We start from the raw sequence: 22,406 nt of genomic DNA, 5'->3' as shown, positions 1-22,406 counted from the left end.
TAGCTACTGTTATTACATGTTAACATGTTATCCTTCATTATAAACTACTTAGTTTTTCAGTATCTTGTGTCTTTTGATATAGTTAGCCTTATTTTGAAGATAGTGAGTTATCAACTTGTTCATTGAGATTTTAGCCAGCTACTTTTGAAGATAGTAGGTAATCAACTTGTTCATTGAGATTTTAGCCAGCTACTTTTCCTATTAATAGAGTTGATGGTAGAAAGTAGTAATATATATAGGACTTTAAACATGTTTTTATAGAAATACAAATATAATTTTAATTCATTTTGGTAAAATAACTTGAAAGTCATGTATAAATTTGATGCTTTGAGTCATCAGCCCAGGTAGGACTAAGTTGTGATGCTAATATATTAATATTACATGTGTTTAATTATATTTGTCTCCCCCCCCCTAGATTTTAAGGCTAGGTGGAATTGCTTATTTTCTGAGTAGATTAATGGACCCACCATCAAATGAGGCAGTGTTACTCTCCATAAGACACCTGATGGAGCTGGTAAATTTGTTTTCTTGTTTTTTTATTTCTAACTTAGAATACTAGAGCATGTAAGCCAGTTAATTATAATGTTTACTCTCATTGCTGCAAAGTAGACCAATAATGTCCAATGCCAAATTTGATTTGCTATTTGACTATCAATTTAGAACTATCAGGTGATGAGATAGGCATTACAAAGTTATAAAGTGATATCTTCGTAATAATTCTTAAAAGACTAGGATCTTTCTGCACATTTTTTTTTTCATTGTAGGCCTGATTTAAGATTACATAAATTTGAAATTTTTAAGTTACTGGTCTTTAATTACTGGCGAGTAAAACAAATGTGCAGCTAAATGATTTATCACAAAGGAAGGACTATGTAGTAATTACTTACATCAAGAAGAACATTCCCAGTATGCTAAAAGCCCCCTTCCTACCCTCTCATAAACACTCCACTGTCCCCCCTTCCTACCCGCTCATAAACACTCCACTGTCCCTTAATCCCAATCATGATAGATAACCTCTATCATGACTTTAACTATGACGTGCTTTTTTTTTTTTGATGGTTTTACCATACAAGTATGCATCTTCATAAAGAGTTCAGTTTTGCCTATTTCGTGAACTTTACATGAACCCATACAGAATGTGTATGTTTTTTTTGTTCTTTGAGGGAGCAGAGCTCTGGATTATTTCACTTAATATTATGAGATTCAAATGTATTGTTGCTTTAGCTATGGTTTTTTTTCTTTTTCCTCTTTTTTTTTTTTTTTTTTGAGACAGAGTCTCACTTTGTCACCCAGGCTGGAGTACACTGGCATGATCTCAGATCACTGCAACCTCCACATCCTGGGTTATAAGGTACATGTATGATCAAGTTGGGTAGATAACGCCCAACAGTTTTCCATAGTTGCAAACCACTTAAACTCCTACCAGTGGTGGATGAGAGTTCCCATTGCTTTGTAGCTTCACCAACCCTTCTTATTAATCGGCCTTTTATTCTAACCATGCTGGTAGGTATGTAGTGGTTTCAATTTGCATTTCTATGACTGTCATTGAAGTTTTCAGCAGCTTTTATGTTTGTTGTCCATTTGTGTAGTCTCTTATAAATTGCTAGTGTCTGTTTTTCTGTTAGGTTGCAGATCATACAGTCCTTTTGTACTCTTGATCTGCGCCTTTTATTGGTTGTATATTGCATATCTGTTTTCAACTTTCCTTTTTTTAATACCTTGATAAATTCCTTTTTTAATTTTATTTATTTTTTTTGGAGAGAGTCTCACTCTGTCACGCAGGTTGGAGTGCAGTGACATGATCTCGGCTCACTGCAGCCTGCAACCTCCACCTCCCAGATTCAAGCGATTCTCTTGCCTCAGCCTCCTGCTGGGATTACAGACACCTGCCACCATGCCTGGCTAGTTTTTGTATTTTTAGTAGAGATGGGGTTTCACCATGTTGACCAGGCTGGTCTGGAACTCCTGACCTCAAGTGATACGCACACCTCAGGCTCCCAAAGTGCTGGGATTATAGGCATGAGCCACCACTCCCAGTCTAAATTCCTAATTTTAATGCAGTCAGATGTATCATTCTCAAAGGTTGTTGCTTTTTACCCTTTAATAAGTCTTTTCCTGAGGTCATGAAGATACATTTTAAAAAATTTTATTGTTTTTGTTTATAATGCATCTGCAGTTAATATGTGTTGGGATTGAGGTAGAAATGTAAGTTTTTATAAATAAATGTAGAGCATTGACTGAGCACCATTTATAGAAAAGTTCATCTCTTTTTGTCCTTGTTCTGCAGTCTTTGATAGGTCAATGTCTGTGGATTTGTGTGTCTGTTTCTAGGCTTATTTCTCATCTGTTGGCCTGTATTTCTCTCCTGAGCTGGTATCACATTGCCTTAATTACTCTACCTTTATGATAAATCTTGTTTTCTAGTGGAACAAATCACTCCCTTTCATTCTTCCTCAAGAACATCTTGACTCTAGAGACTGAGGTGAGAGGACTGCTTGAGCCCAGGAGTTTGAGGGACGCAGTGAGCTGTGCTTGCACCACTGCACTCCAACCCAGATGACAGAACAAGACCCTATCTCTAAAAAAAATAATAATAATAGTAAATTTTTTTAAAACAGAGTGTCTTGGCCCTTCTTGTTGCTTTGTTTTTCCAAATACATTTGAGAATCTTTGGAGTTTGATTTTGATTGAATTCTTTCTATAAATCAGTTTGGGGAGAACTGACATCTTTACAGTATTGAGTCTTAGCAAAAAGATAATCATCTAGTCCTCTATTTGGGTATTCAGTCTCAGTATTTTAGAGTTTTCTTTGGGGTTTCATATGTCTTTATTTAGATTTTTTAAAATTCAAATTTCAAATATTTAAAAGCAGAATCCAAGAATACCACTAATCTTCTAGGTTAGTGGTATTCTTGGATTCTGCTTTTAAATATTTCATCATCTTTCGAGTCTGATAATACAGAAATAAAGTTGCCTTTTGAATGATTGACTTTGTATTCATTAATGCTGTAAAGTCTCCTTATTCGGATAACTTTATGTAGATTTTCTGTATGTATAATCACATCTTTAAATAATTAGAGTTTTATTTATTCTTTTTCAAGTTTCTGGGACCCTTAATACAGTGTTGAGCAGAAGTGATATGATAGTGTGCCGTCTTGTCTTATTCTTCTTCTCAAAGGAAAAGCCATCAGCAAGTCATTGAGAGTAAAATGTTTGTGGACCTTTTTTTTTTTTTTTTTGGTGTGTGGAAGCTCTTATTATGTTAAGTTTACTAGGACATTTTTATCTTGTATGGATAATCAGTTTTATCAAATATCTTCTGCTTCTGATGAGATTATGGTATGACTTCTTTAGTTGGTTCATGTATTCAGTTATACTGATGTTTCAAATATTAAACAAATTTTTATTTTTAGAGTAAACCTAACTTGCCAGCATTCAATTTGCCATTATTTTGTTTTGTGATTTTCATATGTAAGTTTATTTAGTTTTCGTCAGATGTCCTTGTAAGATTTAGATATCAGGCCATTCTAGGTTCAGAAAACAAGTTGAGGGTTTTCCATTTTTTTTTCTTTTTCTTTCATTTGAAAGAGGTTTTTTTTTTAAAAAAAAAAAAAATTAAGGGCATTTTCTCCAAAACTGTTTAGTAAAAATCTGTGTCTGATGGGATGCTTATGGGTTCTTTTATTATTATTTCTTGTTTGCATCTATATGCCTAGTTATTTTAATTGTGCACTGGAAATTCTGTGTACAAAATTCTTTATAGATAAAAATTTGAAGCTTGGGATGAGGGTAGCTTTTTTTCAGCAAGGATTTATGTTCCTTTCTGCCAGGAAGAGAGGCCCCAACCTCAGCAGTCACCTCCCCTAGATGTCTGTCATTCCCTAGCCTCTTGACTTGTAATTCTTTGTTAACTCCTTGTATCTTCAGGCTACTTTTCTAGCTGTCCGCCGTGGGGTGGTTGGACCAGATGACCTAGGGAATCAGAGCAGAAGTCACTCCCATTTTCTACGGTTTTAGATAGTTCCTTTTTCTTTTCCTTTTCTGTCTCATGTCACCTAAACTACTACAATCTAGAGAGTGTGCATTATGCATTCCAAATGTATAATAGTGTATCTTTTGTTTTTGTTGTTTGTTTCTACAACTTTTATAATTTATTAGGTGATTTTATTTAACAGAAAGTTTGTCATTTCTGGTATTTCTCTCTTAACACAGAAAAGCCAAGTTGTGTGTTAATTTTGGTTTTGTTTAAATAAGTTTGTAACCTTTGCTGACCTCACAACTTATGTTTTGGTAGGGAAAACTAAAGCTGAACAATATTCAGGCATTTGGACTTAGAAGAGAGAGTAGTGGCTTGTTACTGTTTTTAAAGCAAGCTAAAATCGTTTTAAATCTAATGCTTTACAGAATCTATTTTAAACACACACTCTTCCTTTACAGAACGCTTTGGATAAACAAGAAGAATTGACACCTCTTGGAGTCCACTTGGCACGATTACCCGTTGAGCCACATATTGGAAAAATGATTCTTTTTGGAGCACTGTTCTGCTGCTTAGACCCAGTACTCACTATTGCTGCTAGTCTCAGTTTCAAAGATCCATTTGTCATTCCACTGGTAAGAAAAATGGAAATAAAACCAAGTCATTTTAGATGTGAACAGAAGTTGCTTAGATACATTTTTCATTAGCGTTTTATTAGAATGTTGTTCTCTGTTATAGCATCAGAGCAATTTAAATTGCCTATGTCTGCTATTTTTAAGGGAAAAGAAAAGATTGCAGATGCAAGAAGAAAGGAATTGGCAAAGGATACTAGAAGTGATCACTTAACAGTTGTGAATGCGTTTGAGGTAAAAAAAAAAAAAAATCTTGTCCTGGATTATGATAGTTTATTCAAATGAAATGCTAATAATAGAATAAGGATCATATTTAACCTTTTGAAATCTGTGATATAAGGCCGGGCGTGGTGGCTCATGCCTGTAATTATAGCACTTTGGGAGGCTGAGGCAGGTGTATCACTTGAAGTCAGGAGTTCGAGACCAGGCTGGCCGACATGGCGAAACCCTGTCTCTACTACAAATAACAAAAGTTAGCTGGGCGTGGTGGTGGGCATCTGTAATCTCAGCTACTCAGGAGGCTGAGGCAGGAGAATTGCTTGAACCCTGGGGTGCGGAGGTTGCAGTGAGCTGAAATCATGCCACTGCACTTCAGCCTGGGCGATGGAGTGAGACTCAATCTCAAAAAAACCAAAAAACCAAAATCTATATTATCATAAGTATCAGGAGTAAATTGCTGAGAATGTTGAAATTTAGCTGAACATTTGAAAAAAGTTATAATTCATTTTCAATTTTGTAATATCATTACATTTACCCTTTTGGGGAAATAATAGTTTTTGGTAAGAATGAACAAGTGAATAGTTTATTTTAAAATTTTTGTATTTAATAATTTCTTTGTATCTTTGGCTTATTAACGCTAATGACAGTCTCTTTCTATTCATTAATAAACTACCCTGTATTCAGATTTAACATGTAATAGAGGATCATAATCATGTACATAGTTCAGATTAAAGAGACATTTTCTGCTCCCAAAAGCCAGGTGTATCTGAGAGTAAACATTTATCACCTATCTTGGTAAAATTTAAATGTAATTTGGTTTTTAGAGGCAGTATCTTTTTTCTGTAGCTCTACATTCTGTTTCATGTGACATATGGGAAAGTTCATGTTTTTTTGTCTTTGAGCTTATTAGCTTGTCTTTCCTTTTTCCCCATTTCCCTCCTCTGAAAAAAAAAAGCAAACTATAAAGAAAATTTGTGAATTTGAAAATATATCATAGCATTTAAGTCAGTTTAATAGTGTGCTCTTTTTGATTAGTGTATTATGTACAGTTTGGATGCCATTTTGTGTAAAATACATAATTAATATATTACTGTATACTTAATTGTATAAAGGTCTGGAACTTCAGTGGTGGTTATCTCTTAAGGACTAGGATCATGGGGAGTGTATGTGTTTTTAGTTTTATCAGTTATAAAATTCTTTGAATTTTTTACAAAGAAAATTAAATATTAGTAGAATATTAAGCTTTTACTAAAGTAAAGAGGGAAACCAATAGTAATCTTTGTTTGCGGGAGGAATATCGATTTCTTCATTTCTTTGCCCCGTAGGGCTGGGAAGAGGCTAGGCGACGTGGTTTCAGATACGAAAAGGACTATTGCTGGGAATATTTTCTGTCTTCAAACACACTGCAGGTAATGGTGAATGTTTTGCAGTAATTATCATATGTGCTAGATTAGAGAATATATATATCCATTTTGTACAATTAGATCTATAGCAAAAAAGTCAAATATATGGAAATTGAGTTTATTTGTATATATATACAAAGTAATGGGGGATCTTTCTTAAATCAACTGCAACAAAACAAGGAAAATAAACACGGTTCCAGAGGATAAGAGCAAGGCACAGTAAGGTTCGATTTCTGTTCCTGTCCCCACATTCTAGTTGCTATTTTGATGATTCAAACTGAGAATTTTTGCTAACACTCCTAAAATCTGTTGAAAAGTATCAAATAGGATAGATATCTGTAAGTTTTCTGGTTTAGTATAGTGAAACACCGCAGGCAAGCATTTGTAAAACAGAAGAAAACAGTAAAGAGGGCATATGCCATCACATTTCAGACTACACTGAACTGGGTATTCGAAGCCAGTGGGAATAGAAATATCCTCATCTTCTCCCAGTACACATACACTCCAGCTATGTGACATGAGGCCTGATACTGGACATTTAACAGATCTACAAAGTATTAAACAAAAAAAATCTAACATACCAAATCAGAAGTGCCCAGTCATTAGCAAAATGGAAAAAAAGGATCACCGCAATTCGGAAGGAAAGGAAAAGAAAAAAAAAGTGGAATGCCATGTTTCAATAGAAAACACCTTTAAACCGTTTCATAATATGGAATAGCTAATAAGAATATGAATTCAGCAAAACATAGGTTAGAAAATAAACAGTAGAGTGAATGAAAAGACACCTGAGCTAAGAAAACAAATTGAAGATCAAAAGAAATCACAAGGAACAGAATGGACACCCCTTAAAAACAAGTTATTGCCATAGGAAAAAAGCTTGAAGTAATCACAGTTTATGGAGGTACCTGAAAAAGAGAAAAATTAAAGCAATAAGTAAAATCTTAAAGACAGGAAGACAGGACTGATCCATTATGAGAACAGTACATATTAGTGTCTGCATACAAATCCTGTGTAATTGAATGTTTATTTTGAGATGTATATAAGAACACTTTTTGAAATGGAAATAATGAAATGAACAGAAACATGAAAACATAACTGAATCCAAGTGTTTGAGAATGTCATGTCCAGTCAGGATATGAATTCAGGTGTAAAGAAAAACAACAGGCATTCAAGAAATACTATACCCCTGAGCTTTTCTTGAAAAGCCCATTGACGGTGAAATGCTGTTAGTTAAAAGGGGAATCACAATGGAGATTTCAGGAATGGAGAGTGCATGCTTAATCAACTGGTGTAGTATACATTAGAAGTATTTAAATATAGAGCTAATAACAAAATGGTGTTAGGAATTACACATGCAAAATATAATGTAAAGATTATTATCCTGAACAGTATAAAATAATGGCAGTAAAAACCAGGAAGTGTCTAAGAAAGTCAGGTGTAAGAAAAATTAGGTGGGGAAAGTCACACCTTTCATAAAAGGGATATATACTTAAATACAACCAACTTTATGTTTCATAATCTCTAAAAGGAATTCCTTAGGAAATATTTCTGTTATGAAAATGTAAGATTAATCTGGTCATTCCCTTTCATTTCTATTTAACTTTTCTTTAAATTGTACTAAAGTTAATTGTTTTATAAAGAATTTCTATACTATGATTCTGTTATTAGGATGCATTTCTTCTATCAGTATATATACTTAATGGGTGTCTGCCATCTTGTTTATTTAGAAGACTGAGTATTGAGGCAAGGGAAGTACTTTTCTATGTTACTTGAATGCTTTATAATAAGCCATGTATCATTATTTAAAAAAAAAAAAACCTTAAGCTTACCTGCCATTGTTAACCATATTTAATTCTCAGTAATAGAAATGTGGATGTGGATTATTTTCTTTATGCTTTTCTATATTTTTTTAAAAATGGGGGTGGAAAGTAATTTTAAAAATTCTATTAGTTTTTCACAAAATAGAGTAATCCTTAAACATCAGTGGCTATTCCTTACAACATGCAAACTTTTTCTATGAAAAGTCGGGTAATATTTTAGGCTTACAGGCCATAAGATCTCAGTTACAAGCATTGACCTCTGCCATTGTAGTGCAAAAGCAACCAAATGTAGATGAATGGGTGTGGCTGTGTTCCAATAAAATGTTACTGACAAAAACAGCTTTTGTAGTTTGCCAACCCTTGCTTTAAAACATGTTTGCAAAAGTGTAAAGCGGGGATAGCTTACAACTCAGTTTATCTATTAGTGTATGTTTTATAGCCTCAATGTGTGAAAGGTATTCTAGTTCTATTTGTTACCATTGCTCCCTAGATGCTGCATAACATGAAAGGACAGTTTGCTGAGCATCTTCTTGGAGCTGGATTTGTAAGCAGTAGAAATCCTAAAGATCCAGAATCTAATATAAATTCAGGTACAGCAGGAAACACAGTGTAAATAAGTATCTTTTGTCTGTTGTATCAGTATTTTACTTTTCTTTTCCCCTCTACCTTCTCACCCCTCATAGATAATGAGAAGATAATTAAAGCTGTCATCTGTGCTGGTTTATATCCCAAAGTTGCTAAAATTCGACTAAATTTGGGTAAAAAAAGAAAAATGTAAGCATTGAAGATTATTATTAATTACTAGTAATTCTCTTCTTAAACTTTTGAAATCTGCTCATGTAACAAGGCTTATATTGTAAATTTGTTCTTATTCATATGTGGGTTATATTCTTGTTCTTTTAATCATTTCAGAGAAGGTGAACTGTTTAGCATTGATATCACTTTCCCTCACAACACATCCTGGAATCACTTCTCTGATAACCCATTATTCACAAAGAATGCTACCACATGATACCAGTGTAAATATTAGAAAAGCCAGCCTGCTAGTAAATACCAGTGGCTGGATAAAAATTGCTTAGAGTAGATTTTATTTCAGAAACTTTTTTCCTCTTGCCTTATAAATGGATAACTTAGCTCTTTGAATAAAATTGTAATTTCACTATTTTGAGAAATAAAGTATAATAATATATGTACAGGTAGCCTCAGTAGTAATTGGAGACAACAGTGAAGTATGAGCTAGAATGAGCTCATTCTAGCTAAAGGATACAGAGAAACTAAGAGTCACAAATGGCCAGTAGTAGTGTGGTTGCTACTATTTTGGAAGACACTCTGTATTAGAATTATGTATTGAGTCATTAAAATAGTCACTGACCCAGTGCATGATGAGTGAGTTTTTAATTTGATAGCTGTGTCTTAAGGAAGTAATTTCAAATGTTTTCTAACAGCTATATTGTAAATAATATAGATTTCTAGTAGCCATGGGAAAATTGTGGTTTTATAATACTATAATGCGTCTCCATAGGTGGGCATTAAAACAGTCATCGTGTAGTAACATGTAAAATATTTAAACTGATGTTAAATGAAAGTTGGATATTCTAGAATTATAAACATGAAAAAATAAAGACTTTAAAGATAGGCCAAAGTGCAGACATTGTTCTTGGGCAGTGGTTCTCAACTGGCATGATTTTGCCCCCAAAGGGGACATTGGAAAGTGTCTGGAGATACTTGTGGTTGTCGTAACAGTGTGTCAGTAGTACTAAAGTCAAGAAACCCTATTCCAAGGTATAAGGTAATGGGTAGCTGATGAATTTTAATCATTGTGGTTGGATTATTCACATTTTAAGTGACCTAAGTACTTTTTCAAAATAATACTTAGCCAGAAATTTTTGTGTGTGTGTGTACCTAACTTTACAGGTAGCTTAACAGTGAGTCACTTTGAAATTCATTTTATTTTCCTATCTGCCATCCTGGGAGGGCTTTCTGAAAAAATGTAGTTTTCTTTGGACTGGTGCATTGTTTTGGTCCAGACTAGGGGTCAGCAAATTTTGACCTATAGGCCAAAAACTTGTTTTTGTCCTTTTTTTGTTGGAACACAAACATGTTGTTTTCATGTTGTCTATTCTGCTTTCCTTCTACATTAGCAGAGTTGGACAGAAATTATAGAGCCCCAAATATAGACCCTAAAATATTTACTCTCTGGTCCTGTATAGAAATTTTCTGGGCCAGGCACAGTGGCTCACACCTGTAATCCTAGCACTTTGGTTGGCTGAGGCTGTTAGATTACTTGAGCCCAGGAGGTGGAGGTTGCAGTGAGTCAAGATCACACCACTGCACATTGAGAGATCATGCTATTGCAGTCCAGCCTGGGTGACAGAACGAGACCCTGTCTCAAAAAAAAAAAAAAAAAGAAATTTGCCAACTTCTGCTCTAGTTATGCAGGGTGGCAGGATGGCATTGGTAAATTGACTTGAAGTGAGAAAAAATAATTTCTGGTTTTATTCTAAGTATTTAAAACTATAAATTCGTAACTGTGATTCATGATTTTGATTACAAGTCTTATGAATTCTTAGAACTTCAGAAGTGGCCAGGTGCGGTGGTTCACACTTGTAATCCTGGCACTTTGGGAGGCCAAGGTAGGCGGACCACCTGAGGTCAGAAGTTTGAGACCAGCCTGGCCAATGTGGTGAAACCCCATCTCTACTAAGAATACAAAAACTAACTGGGCGTGGTGGTGGCACATGCCTGTAATCCCAACTACCCACGAGGCTGAGGCAGGAGAATCGCCGGAACCCGGGAGGTGGAGGCTGCAGTGAGCTGAGATTGGGCCACTGCACTCCAGTCTGGGTGACGGAGCAAGACTCCGTCTCAAAAAAAAAAACAGAAAACTTCAAAAGAGACACTCGTAAAAACAAATAGGAAAGATTAGTGGATTATTAGCTTTTATGCTGTTAGTTAATACAGGTAATTAACATTAACTATTTAAAAATAAATTATTAAACATCTCCCTGTTGAATAGTACTAAAGACTTTTACAAATTGAGATAAAATGTATATGACTATAAAAAAAAAATGACCTAGGAATTGAGAGATTGAATTAGAACTGTCAACATGAATTTAAACAGAATTCTTAACTTTTCATTTTTTATTCATCTGGGTCATACTCTGTAAAATTTTTAAGTTGGTAATTTTACAGTTATTTTGTGTATCAAGGGCTGTTTATCAGTATTATGATTGTCATAGTAAAATGTATAAACTCTTCTCTTGGTATGAATCACTTAATTATTTTAGGTAATTTTTTGTTCTTTATTCTTCAGTGGTATAGTGTGCATTAACATTAAGGAAAAGAATATTCTGCCATTTTTCTAAAATGTTGAGTAATTATACCTGCAAGAAGAAGATTAGTTACATGATTTAAATTATTCATACTGATAGCATTTTTTCATATATTTTTAAGGAAATTATGCTCTGTTCTCAAATATAAATATATTTTTTGCAAAAATAAACTGAATTATTCTCTGGAGTTTTTTTAGATTCCAGGATTTGTTTGGTTTTTACCAAGCTCTTCTATCAGTTTTTCAAGTAGTGTAAAAAAAAAAAAAATCCTCTAGAAGACTTCTTTTTAACAAACTGCATTTTAACTTTTTTAAAGGGTAAAAGTTTACACAAAAACTGATGGCCTGGTTGCTGTTCATCCTAAATCTGTTAATGTGGAGCAAACAGACTTTCACTACAACTGGCTTATCTATCACCTAAAGATGAGGACAAGCAGTGTAAGTGAACATTTAAAATAATTAAGGATCTGATTATCAGTCTCACTGTATTTTTATGATTGTGTAGTTTTAACAATTATATACAAAATTTTCTTTTTTGTTGTATCTTATTCCTGTGACATGAGTAACTTTTTCCCTCAAACAAATAACCTATTCTTTTCATTTTCAGATCTGTAATGATGGATCTTTGTATTTTAATTAGTTAGGACAGTTATTTGATGCATAATTTTCTTTCAGAACTTGCTTTCAAGAAATATTGGCATATTTTATGGTGTACAGGAGTTTACATTGTATAGAGAGTTTTGTTAGCATGTCAGTATACCTTATGAGTATTGTTCAGCATATTGAGATTCTGTTTATTTATATTTTTGTCTTTAGAACAGTAATTTGAGATGATTTATAAAAAAACTGGATAAAAATAACTTCAGCAACATTAGTGTTTTGGTTTTGTCACTCAAAATATTTTGTTCAGAGTAGTGCTTGGTTTAAACTAAAAAATATTAAAATACTTATGTTTTCTGAATAATGAAGATGGCTCATTTAAAATGGTATTACTTACAAGTTAATCTCTGTAATTACAATAGAAGTTTAATATTTTAGAAGGAAGATACTCATTAATTAATACGTAATATTGTTGAATTTATGTAGTAATCTTTTCAGACTCCTGAATGTATTAATTCACTTTAATTTTCATTACAGATATACTTGTATGACTGCACAGAGGTTTCCCCATACTGTCTCTTGTTTTTTGGAGGTGACATTTCCATCCAGAAGGATAACGATCAGGAAACTATTGCTGTAGATGAGTGGATTGTATTTCAATCTCCAGCAAGAATTGCCCATCTTGTTAAGGTGACTGACTTTATGTGATTATCTTTAATCTACATGTAAGTCAGCATGTGGTCATGTGGTTTTGTTCTAACTGTTAAATAGATTAACATTTCTTGCTCTATTTCAGCAGAGCAAATAATTTTGAAAAAATGATTCCTGGTTTTTCTGAATTGTGTTTTGAGATGGTAACAGACCAGCCATTCTAAATGGCTCATTAGTGTGATTGCGGTGTGAATTTTAACTGCACTTTAGTTATTCACTCATAACCACACTTTAGTTGATTGCTCACTAAATGTTTTAGCTTTTGAGTCATCGCTTGTGAAACTCCTTGTATCAGGTAAATTAGTTTCATTTATTATGTTATTTGGTAATATATCTGCCTTTGTTGAACATGTATAATTTTTCCAACCTTAGGAATTAAGAAAAGAACTAGATATTCTTCTGCAAGAGAAGATTGAAAGTCCTCATCCTGTAGACTGGAATGACACTAAATCCAGAGACTGTGCAGTACTGTCAGCTATTATAGACTTGATCAAAACACAGGAAAAGGCAACTCCCAGGAACTTTCCGCCACGATTCCAGGATGGATATTACAGCTGACAGCTTTTCAGGGGTGGTCTGAAAAGCCAGTTTGACAGCCATTCTTCATCAGTGTTTAAATTTTGGCTGGATGCCAAACCCTGGGACATGACCAATTTTCATGTGTAAGGTAGAAACCTTCAGTGGGTAGTAAAGACTTAATGTGCATGACTTGGTGTTATATGTAGCTATATACATACATATATATATATATACACACACACATATAGATATACCATAAAAACAATATGTTCTCTGATCATATACTCTGCTGTGGTCATGCCCACTCTTTGGGAGTATATTCCCTTTATATATATTGAGTATTGTACCACTTGAGAAATTCCTTTGTTCTGTTATACAAAATTAATCTTTCTGCTCATAATGATTGATGATACCACCAGTAAAAATAGGATGTTTACCCCAAAAAAAGTGTCAATTAAGAATTTGAACACAACCACATTTTTTAAAATGAAACTTCTATCGGAAGTAAATTAATTTGTTGTAATAAAGTCCAGTATTTAATAAAATGTACATTGTTAAATCTCAGCCAACTTCTTGGATTGGTTTCTACATTTTCACCTATGGCTTGGTTCATCTGATATTTTTACTATTTTTAAAACACATATGTCCTTTTTATATCACCCTGTGCCTCATAATACAGCAATTGAGAGCATGGTCTGGAGCCTGATTATCTCAGTTCCAGTCTCAGCTCTGTCACTTAGTCAGTGTCTTGGCTTCTCTCTCTTTTTCCTTATCTTGTAAGATACAGTTGGCCCTTCATATCCATGCATTCCACATCTGTGGATTCAAACAACTGTGGATAGAAGATACTTGGGGAAAAAAAGGATGGTTGTGTCTATACTGAACATGTGCAGACTTTTTTCCTTGTCATTCCCTAAACAATACAGTTTAACAGCTATTTATGTAGTTTTTACATTGTATTAGGTTATTATAAATAATCTAGAGATGACTTAAAGTATATGGGAGGTTGTGCCTAGGTAACATGCAAATACTATGCCATTTTATATAAAAGACTTGAGCATCCATGGATTTTGGTATTTGAGGGGTTGGGGTTGGAAACCAGTCTCCCACAGATACTGAGGGACAACTGTACACATAACAGTTGTGAGGATGAAGTCCATTAATACATGTAAAGCACATAGGCTAGTGCCTGTACTCTCTGAATCTTGGTTGTTATTTGTCCCTGAAATATTTTCGTAAATGTCTAACAATCTATTATACTACACTTTTTATTTTATTGCTACTTATCTTCTTAGCCAAGGAATAGTGTAACAACACATGCTGTACATTTTCAGCCCTATCAGATTGTGATAAATACTGTTGGTTGCCGGCCAGCAACTATTTTGTCCCTCCCTTCTTGCTTGCTTATTCAGGTGTTCCCCTCTGTGCAGCTTTGTGCCCAGGTATGTTGGACCCTTTCCCTAAGAGTGAATCTTGCTGTTCTAAATGAATCACATGTGGTCTTATCCCCCTTATAAGTAATTGATAAGGCATGAGTACATAAACATGTCCTAGTGAATGGCAACTGAGAAGTGATCTTCAAGGGGGTGTCTGAAAAATGTTTTACTCACTAATAGACTTAGAGGAGGAAATCCTGCTCTCTGGACATTGTCTTTTCTGACTCTGATAGTTGGAACTGCTGCAGCCAACTCATGATCACAAGGGGACACGGACTCATAGACTGAGGTTAGCTCAGTGGAAAGATAGAACTCACCAGAGCCTTGGATAATGCTGGTAAGCTTCAGAATTAACCCATTCTAGAACTGCTCTACATGTGGACTTATTTTGATATAATAAAAACCCTTCAATTGTTTAAGCCACTTTTAATAGGATATTGTTAGTTTTTTGTTGGTTTTTTGTTTTGTTTTGTTTTTCGTTTTTTGGAGACAGTGTCTTGCCCTGTCACCCAGGCTGGAGTGCAGTGGTGTGATCTTGGTTCACTGCAGCCTCGACTTCCTGGGTTCAAGTGATCCTCCTGCCTCAGCCTCCCAAATAGCTGGGACTACAGGCATGCACCACCACACCCAGCTAATTTCTGTATTTTTTGTAGAGACACCGTTTCACCATGTTGCCCAGGCTGGTCTCAAACTCCTGTGCTCAAGTGGTCTGCCCGCCTTGGCTTCCCAAAGTGCTGGCATTACAGGTATGAGCCACTGCACCCGGTCCCTAGTAGGGTATTTTTAACTTGGCAAAAAGGATATTAATCAGAAACATACACTATCCATCACTGAGTATTATACTATTGATTTTGCAATATAAGAGTTTTAACCTATTTGTCTGACAGAAGGTGTAAAAGTGCTGGACATGCTGCAGAAAGAAACAGGAAAAGCATCTTGCTGCACACTAAAGAATGCAAATTTTAATGTGCCTTCCAATAAATGCAAGGAAACCGAAAGAGTTAAGAGTATCATACAATGACTGGGATGTATTGATAATGCTACAGTGATCCATTAACAGCACTTGTTCAGGTACTGCTCCCAATCCTGGGAATGTGTGTTACCTGTTATGTCTCAAGTCCTTTATCTTGGCTGTTCTTCTAAAAGTGATCTGTCTGTCATTGAATGCTGGCATTAGAGTCATGTCACAATATTAGAGCATACTGGTTTTGCCTCTAAAGTCGAGGTGACCATCTGGTCTTTCTTGCTCTGTAAGTGTTTATGTTTGTGCTTTTTTTTCCCTTACTTTTATTATCCAGTTTAAATCCAGTCAGTTGGCCAAAATGGTCTTGGAAGAAAGGATTTACAGATTCTGTAAAAAAGATGATTAGTTGGTTCTGTGTTTGCAAACCAATATGTAATTCCCATATAAATGGGGAAAATGTTCCTGAGGAATTATTTAATTGATGAGATGTTCACAGAGATTAAAGCAGTTATTGTTACCTCCAATTTATGTCTTCTGTACAGCTGATTAGGATGGACATTTTAATCCAAGGTGCTACTTATGTTCTGTTTCTTTTGTTTACAAAATAGGGCATTACTGAGTAGAAAATACATTCCAGGTCTAAGAACTGTTTGTTCTTTAGTGGATTTTAAAGAATAAGACATTAAATTAAGAAGGAAAATCTGTTTGATTCATCATTTTGAGTAATGCAGAGAATAACTCTTAAAAAAAAAACCTGAAACAGAAACTTACAGGAAAGAAACAAAAGAAATTAAACTACTGAATAATCTTTCAAAAGCATTGTTGAAAAGTGAGCACATGTGATGCCTTCCCAATTAATTAATTTGGGCAAAAGCTCTAGATAAACTTACACCAATTATTGCAAGGCATTCTCTATTACTGCATTTTTAAAAGAGTCCTCCCCTAAAAGTTATGAATTATACAAAAGCTTTAGGAGGAATTTTAGTACTCCTTTACCCAAAATAAATAGTGGGAAATTTTCTTCTGTTCTTAGCTCTGAGTTTGTATTTATTTATAAGTCATTGTGATCATGTATACTTATATATTTTTAATATGCTAATTGCTTTTAAATGGGATTTTTGTTCTGATTTTAAAATAATACATCCTCCTTGGACAATATTTGGAAATGTAGCAAAGTAAATCATGTTACCATTGTTCCATTTTGATATATATGAACTTTAGGTATTATTTTATATATAATAAATTTTAAGGTATTATGTATACTAAAATTAACCAATTTAAGTATATGATTCAGTGAATTTTGTCAAACATATAGTAGTGTAATTACCACCACCACAATCTTGTTACAGAACTTTTTTTCCCCCTGAGACGGAGTTTCACACTGTCACCCAGGCTGGAATGCAATGGCGCGATCTCGGCCCACTGCAACCTTCGTCTGCCCGGGTTCAAGCAGTTCTCCGGCCTCAGCCTCCTGAGTAGCTGGAATTACAGGCACGCTCCGCCACACCTAGCTAACTTTTGTATTTTTAGTAGAGACGGGGTTTCACCATGTTGGCCAGGCTGGTCTCGAACTCCTGACCTCATGATCCACCTGCCTCGGCCTCCCAAAGTGCTGGGATTACAGGCGTCAACCAGCGCACCCAGCTGATATAGAACATTTCTATCACCTAAAAATTTCCCTTTTACCCCTTTGTAGTCAATCCCTTGCCCCCACTTCTACCCCTGGCAACCTATTGATCTACTTTTTGTCACTTTCATTTTGCCTTTTCTAGAATTTCAAATAACTAGTCTTTTGTGTCCAGCTTCTTTCACTTAATGTAATACTTTTGAGATACTGATATTGTTACATGTATTAGTAGTTCCTGTTTTATCTTCTATTCAGTAGTATTTGCATTGTATAGTCATACCACAGTTTGTTAATTCATTTACCAGTTGATGGACATTTGAGTTATTTTCAGTTTTTTTGCTGTTACGAATAAAGCTGCTATGAACATATGTATGTAAGTCTTTGTGTGGTTATATGTTTTCATTTCTTTTGGGTAAATACCTAAGATTAAGGTTGTTGTATTGTAGTAAGTGTGTTTGTATAAGAAACTGCTAAACTGTTTTCAGAATTTGCTGAAATTTTACATTCCCAACAGCAATGTGTGTTGGGGAGTCAGAGTATTCCACATCCTTGCCAGTACTTGGTATTTTTAGCTGTTGTTTTAATTTTAGCCTTTAGTGGATGAGGAGTCCTGTCTCATTGTGGGTTTAATTTTTGTTTCTAAAATGATTAATGATGAGCATCTTTTCATGTGTTGTTTGCTTTTTTCCTTAGTTATCTTATGTATTTCTGTTTGGGTTTTGATTTCTCATCTCATGTCAAATGATTGGAGTTTTAAGGATATATCTGACTAGGGAGAAGGAAGATTACTAATTAATTTAGAGATACAAAAAGTTGTTATTTACATTCCTTGGCATTTATAATGGCCAGATGTGTTACTCTTGACTTGGTTGGTAAAGTGTAAAGAGTTAAGCCAGTGTTAGTAAGTGCCAGGAGAGACTAGCACCAGTTTTACACAGTTATGAAGGCAAGAGGTGTATTCATCATGAGGTGAAGAATGGGACATAAGAAAAAATATTTATTAGTATTGGGAAAGTCATTGGAGATAAGGAAAACAGCTGATATGGAAGCACTGTAGAGGCAATCTGCTGTGGATGATAGAGAACTTTTAAATTGTGACTACCTTTTTTTTTTTTCTGGTTCTTAAATTTGATTCATATCTTAATGGTCTGGTATAAATTTTCGAGTTGTATTTTCCTATTTCTGAGTCCTTATATAGTATATTATGTTACCTTTACACAGTGAACATCATGGTTGGGAATAAAATTAACTTTAGCAAAGCTTTAATTTAATGAAAAAGTGATTCCTTGGTGACTTTTATCTTTTAGGCCCTTTTAAATATTTCAGTACTTAATCTTTCCCATAGCTTCCATCCACCTCACTTTCTCTTAATAGCTGTTTCTCCTGTTAAATGAGAGAGTTTGATTATTTTTACTTGTTCTGGAAGCCAATTTTTTTTCTTGTTTATTCAAGCAAAGGCAAAACAGACCTATCTCTAACGTTTTTGTGGTGTCTGAAGTAAGAATATAAATGGAAGCCAACATACTAGATCTCTAAATATTTTAAAATTTTAAATTAGTTTAACAAACTTAAATAAAATGTCCTTTTAGCCAGGTGTGGTGGCTCATTCCTGTAATCCCAGCCGTTTGGAAGGCCAAGGTGGGTGGATCATTTGAGCCCATGAATTCAAGACCAGCCTGGGCAACATGGTGAAACCCTGTCTTTACAAAAATTACAAAAATGAGCCAGGCATGGTGGCATGTGCCTGTAGTCCGCAGCTACTCAGGAGGCTGAGATGGAAGGATTGCTTGAGCCTGGGAGGTCAGGGCTGCAGTGAGCCACTGCACTCCAGTCTGGGCAGCAGAGCAAGACCCTGTCTCAAAAAACTCCTTTTGACAGATACACATTAATAATGACAAAATAAAAAATGGCATAAAACAATATTGAAGATGACTTTTAGCCATAGTTTCTTATTTTTTCCAAATATTCTTTTTTGCATCAATTGGCACAGTAACCATATGTTTTTTTCTTTAGCTTGTTAATATTGTAGATTGCTGTCTTAGTCATTTTCTGTTGCTGCAACAGAATATCAAAGACTGGGTAATTTATAAAGAAAACACATTTTTTTCTTACAGTTCTTAAGTCCAAGACCAAGGTGTCAGCATCTGGTGAAGGCCTTCTTGCTGTGTCACAAATGGGGACATCACATGGCTAGAGGGCAAGAGTGTGTGTGTCATCTCAAGTCTCTTATAAAGCCACCAGTCCCATCATGGAGGCTTCATCCTGATTAACTTAGCTAAGCTTAAAATTAACTCACAGAGGGCCCACCTCCAATCAACATATGAATTTGGGAATTAAGTTTCCAATGCATGAAATTTATGGGACACATTCAAACCATAGCAATCACATCAATTGATTTTTAAATATTAAGCAATCCTTGCATTTCTGTAATAAACCCCGCTTGGTCTCAGTGTGTAATTTTTTAAATATATTGCTGGATAGGATTTGGCAGTGTCTTGCTGAAGATTTTTGTCTCTATTCAGGAAAGATACCAATCTATAGTAGCTTTTGTTTTAATAGTGTAATGCTGGCCTCATAAAATATGTTGGGAACTGTTGTCTTCCTCTTATGTTTTCTGGAAGACATTATGCATAATTGCCATTAATTCTTTAAATGGTTGTAGAATTTTCCAGTGAAACCATTTGCACTTGGAGATTTGTTTTCAGTAATGATTTTAAATTGTGAGTTTATTTAGTAATTATGAGATTATTCAATGTCTTGGTAGTTTGTGGTTTTTATTGGTTCATTTTCTCTAAGATGTTGAATTTATGTATATAAAGATTTTTTGTATTGATCAGAAGCCTGGGAAGCAGTAAAAAATTTTTGAGTTTTTTGTAATGCCCCTTTATTATTTTTTTTATGTCTGTAATGTGGGATCTTTAATGATATATTCATTTTTCATTGATTTTTCTCTTGTATTCTGTTTTCAATTTTATTAATTTCTATACTTAACCTTATTTCCTTCTTACTGCTTTTTTGAGTTTATTTTCTCTCATTATTTCTTGAGGTGAAAGATTTCTTTTCTAATACAAGTTTTTTGTGCTATAAATTCTCTAAGCAGTGCTTTAGCTGCATCTTATGTATGTTGATATTTTGTATTTTCATGTCATTTAGCCAATGTATTTTTTATTTCCCTCTTTATATATTTTTCTCTTTAATAAATAGATTAGTTGGGAGTGTGCTGTTTTAAGTTCCTAGTGTTTGGAGATTTTTTAATTGGGGCATTTAGCCCATTTACATTTAAGGTTAATATTGTTGTGTGAATTTGATCCTGTCATTATGATGTTAACTGGTTATTTTGCTCGTTAGTTGATGCAGTTTCTTCCTAGCATCAGTGGTCTTTACAATTTGGCGTGTTTTTGCAGTGGCTGCTACCAGTTGTTTCATTCTGTTATTTCCTTACTTTGAAAAACTTTCTTCAGCAATTCTTTTTTAAAAATTAATACTTCAATTCTTAGAGCAGTTTTAGCTTTACAGAAAAATTGAGCAAAAGGTACAGAGGTCCCATAATCCCCTTTACCCCTCCCACCAGTTTTTTAAGTTAACATCTTGTATTATGGATTATATTTATAATTAATGAGCCAATTTTGATACTTCATTATTAAAGTCCATAGTTTACATAGGGTTCACTCTTTGTGTTGTACATTTTGACACATATATAATATGTATCCACTATCACCGTATCAGAGAACACTTTCACTGCCCTAAAAAATCCTCTGTGCTCTACCTATTTTTCCCTCCCTACCCCTGAGTCCCAGGCAACCACTCTACGTGGTTTGCCTTTCCAGAATGTCATATATTTGGAGTCATAAAGTGTGTAGGCTTTTCAGATTGGCTTCTTTCACCTGGCAATGTGCATTTAAGGTTACTTCATGTCTTTTTATGGCTTGATAACTTTTTTTTTATTGCTCATTAATATCCCATTGTATAGATGTAACAGTTTATCCATTCATCTATTGAAGGACATCTTAGTTGCTTTCAAGTTTTGATAATTATGAGTAAAGCTGCTATAAACATTTATGTGCAGGTTTTCCTGTGGGCATATTTTCAATTCATTTGGATAAATACCAAGGAGTGTAATTGTTGGATCATATGGTAGGTATGTATTTCTGTAAGAAACTGCCCAACTGTCTTCCCAAGTTGTTTTTGCATTTCCATCAGCAGTGAGTAAGAGTTCCTGCTGCTCCACATCCTCATCAGTATTTGGTATTTTCAGGGTCTTAGACTTCAGCTATTCTAATGAATATAGTGGCATCTCCTTTAAATTCTTCCCTAATGATCTTAGATATCTTTTCATATGTTTATTTACTAATTGTGTTATGTTTGGTGAGTTGCCTAGTTCCCCCCCGCCACCCCTGAATTTGAACACTGGGTTGTTTTCTGTTGAGTTTTAAGTTTTCTGTATGTTTTTGATTGCCAATCCTTTATGTTTTGCAAATATTTCCTGTCTGTGGCTTTTTATTCCAACAGTGTCTTTCACAGAACTGAGGTTTTTACTATAAAAGTTCAACTTACCAATTTTTTTTTCTTCATGGACCGTACTTTTCATGTTGTAGATAAAAAGTCATTACCAAACCCAAGGTCACCTAGATTGTCTCCTATGTCATCTTAAAGGAATTTTATAATTTTGCATTTGGAAAGGCCTAACTTTCCAAATAAATTGATAATTTTTGTTCTCTAACCTACTTATGTCACCATCAAAGAACTCACTGCATAACTTCAGTTCTTTAAAATTTGTTGGAATTTGCCTTATGGCCCAGGGAATAGCCAAATGTTGTAAATATTTTATGTGCTTGAAAAGTATGTATATGCTGAAATTGTTTGCAGAGTGTCCTATATATTCCCATTATGTTAAACTATTTCATTAAAATTTTCTATTCTTTTCCTGATTGTATCTATTCTTCCTATCAAATACTGAGAGATGTGTTGAAGTCTCATGCTATGATTTTAATTATTTTTTTCTTATATTTCTGCCAACTTTATTTAGTTGAGGCCATATAGTTAAATATGCTAGGTTATTGCTAGAATATATATTTAAGTTACTCCATCTTCCTGATTAGATGAAACATTCATCACTATGTAGGCACCCACTTTATCCCTAGTGATACCTTTTACCCTAAAGACCACTT

The 22,406-nt window shown here is 34.4% G+C and overlaps 1 protein-coding gene across 2 annotated transcripts in view; it reads left to right on the top strand.

The window, feature by feature from the left end:
• DHX36 (DEAH-box helicase 36) overlaps positions 1-13,775 on the top strand; it is a 50,995-nt gene extending 37,220 nt beyond the window's left edge. For both annotated transcript variants that reach the window (XM_054479942.2, XM_063662372.1), the window contains exons 17-25: positions 416-514; positions 4,438-4,611; positions 4,756-4,842; positions 6,153-6,236; positions 8,541-8,640; positions 8,734-8,824; positions 11,699-11,819; positions 12,519-12,671; positions 13,065-13,775. In XM_054479942.2, coding sequence (XP_054335917.1) covers positions 416-514; positions 4,438-4,611; positions 4,756-4,842; positions 6,153-6,236; positions 8,541-8,640; positions 8,734-8,824; positions 11,699-11,819; positions 12,519-12,671; positions 13,065-13,250 — 1,095 coding nt within the window. In that variant the 3' untranslated portion in view covers positions 13,251-13,775. The remainder of the gene's footprint in view (positions 1-415; positions 515-4,437; positions 4,612-4,755; positions 4,843-6,152; positions 6,237-8,540; positions 8,641-8,733; positions 8,825-11,698; positions 11,820-12,518; positions 12,672-13,064) is intronic.
• The last annotated feature ends 8,631 nt before the right edge of the window (positions 13,776-22,406 follow it).

This window comes from Pongo pygmaeus, chromosome 2 (genome assembly GCF_028885625.2).
Source record: "Pongo pygmaeus isolate AG05252 chromosome 2, NHGRI_mPonPyg2-v2.0_pri, whole genome shotgun sequence".
NCBI lineage: Eukaryota > Metazoa > Chordata > Mammalia > Primates > Hominidae > Pongo > Pongo pygmaeus.
Note: the sequence above shows the minus strand (reverse complement) of the source record. Positions and strands in the feature narration are given on the sequence as shown.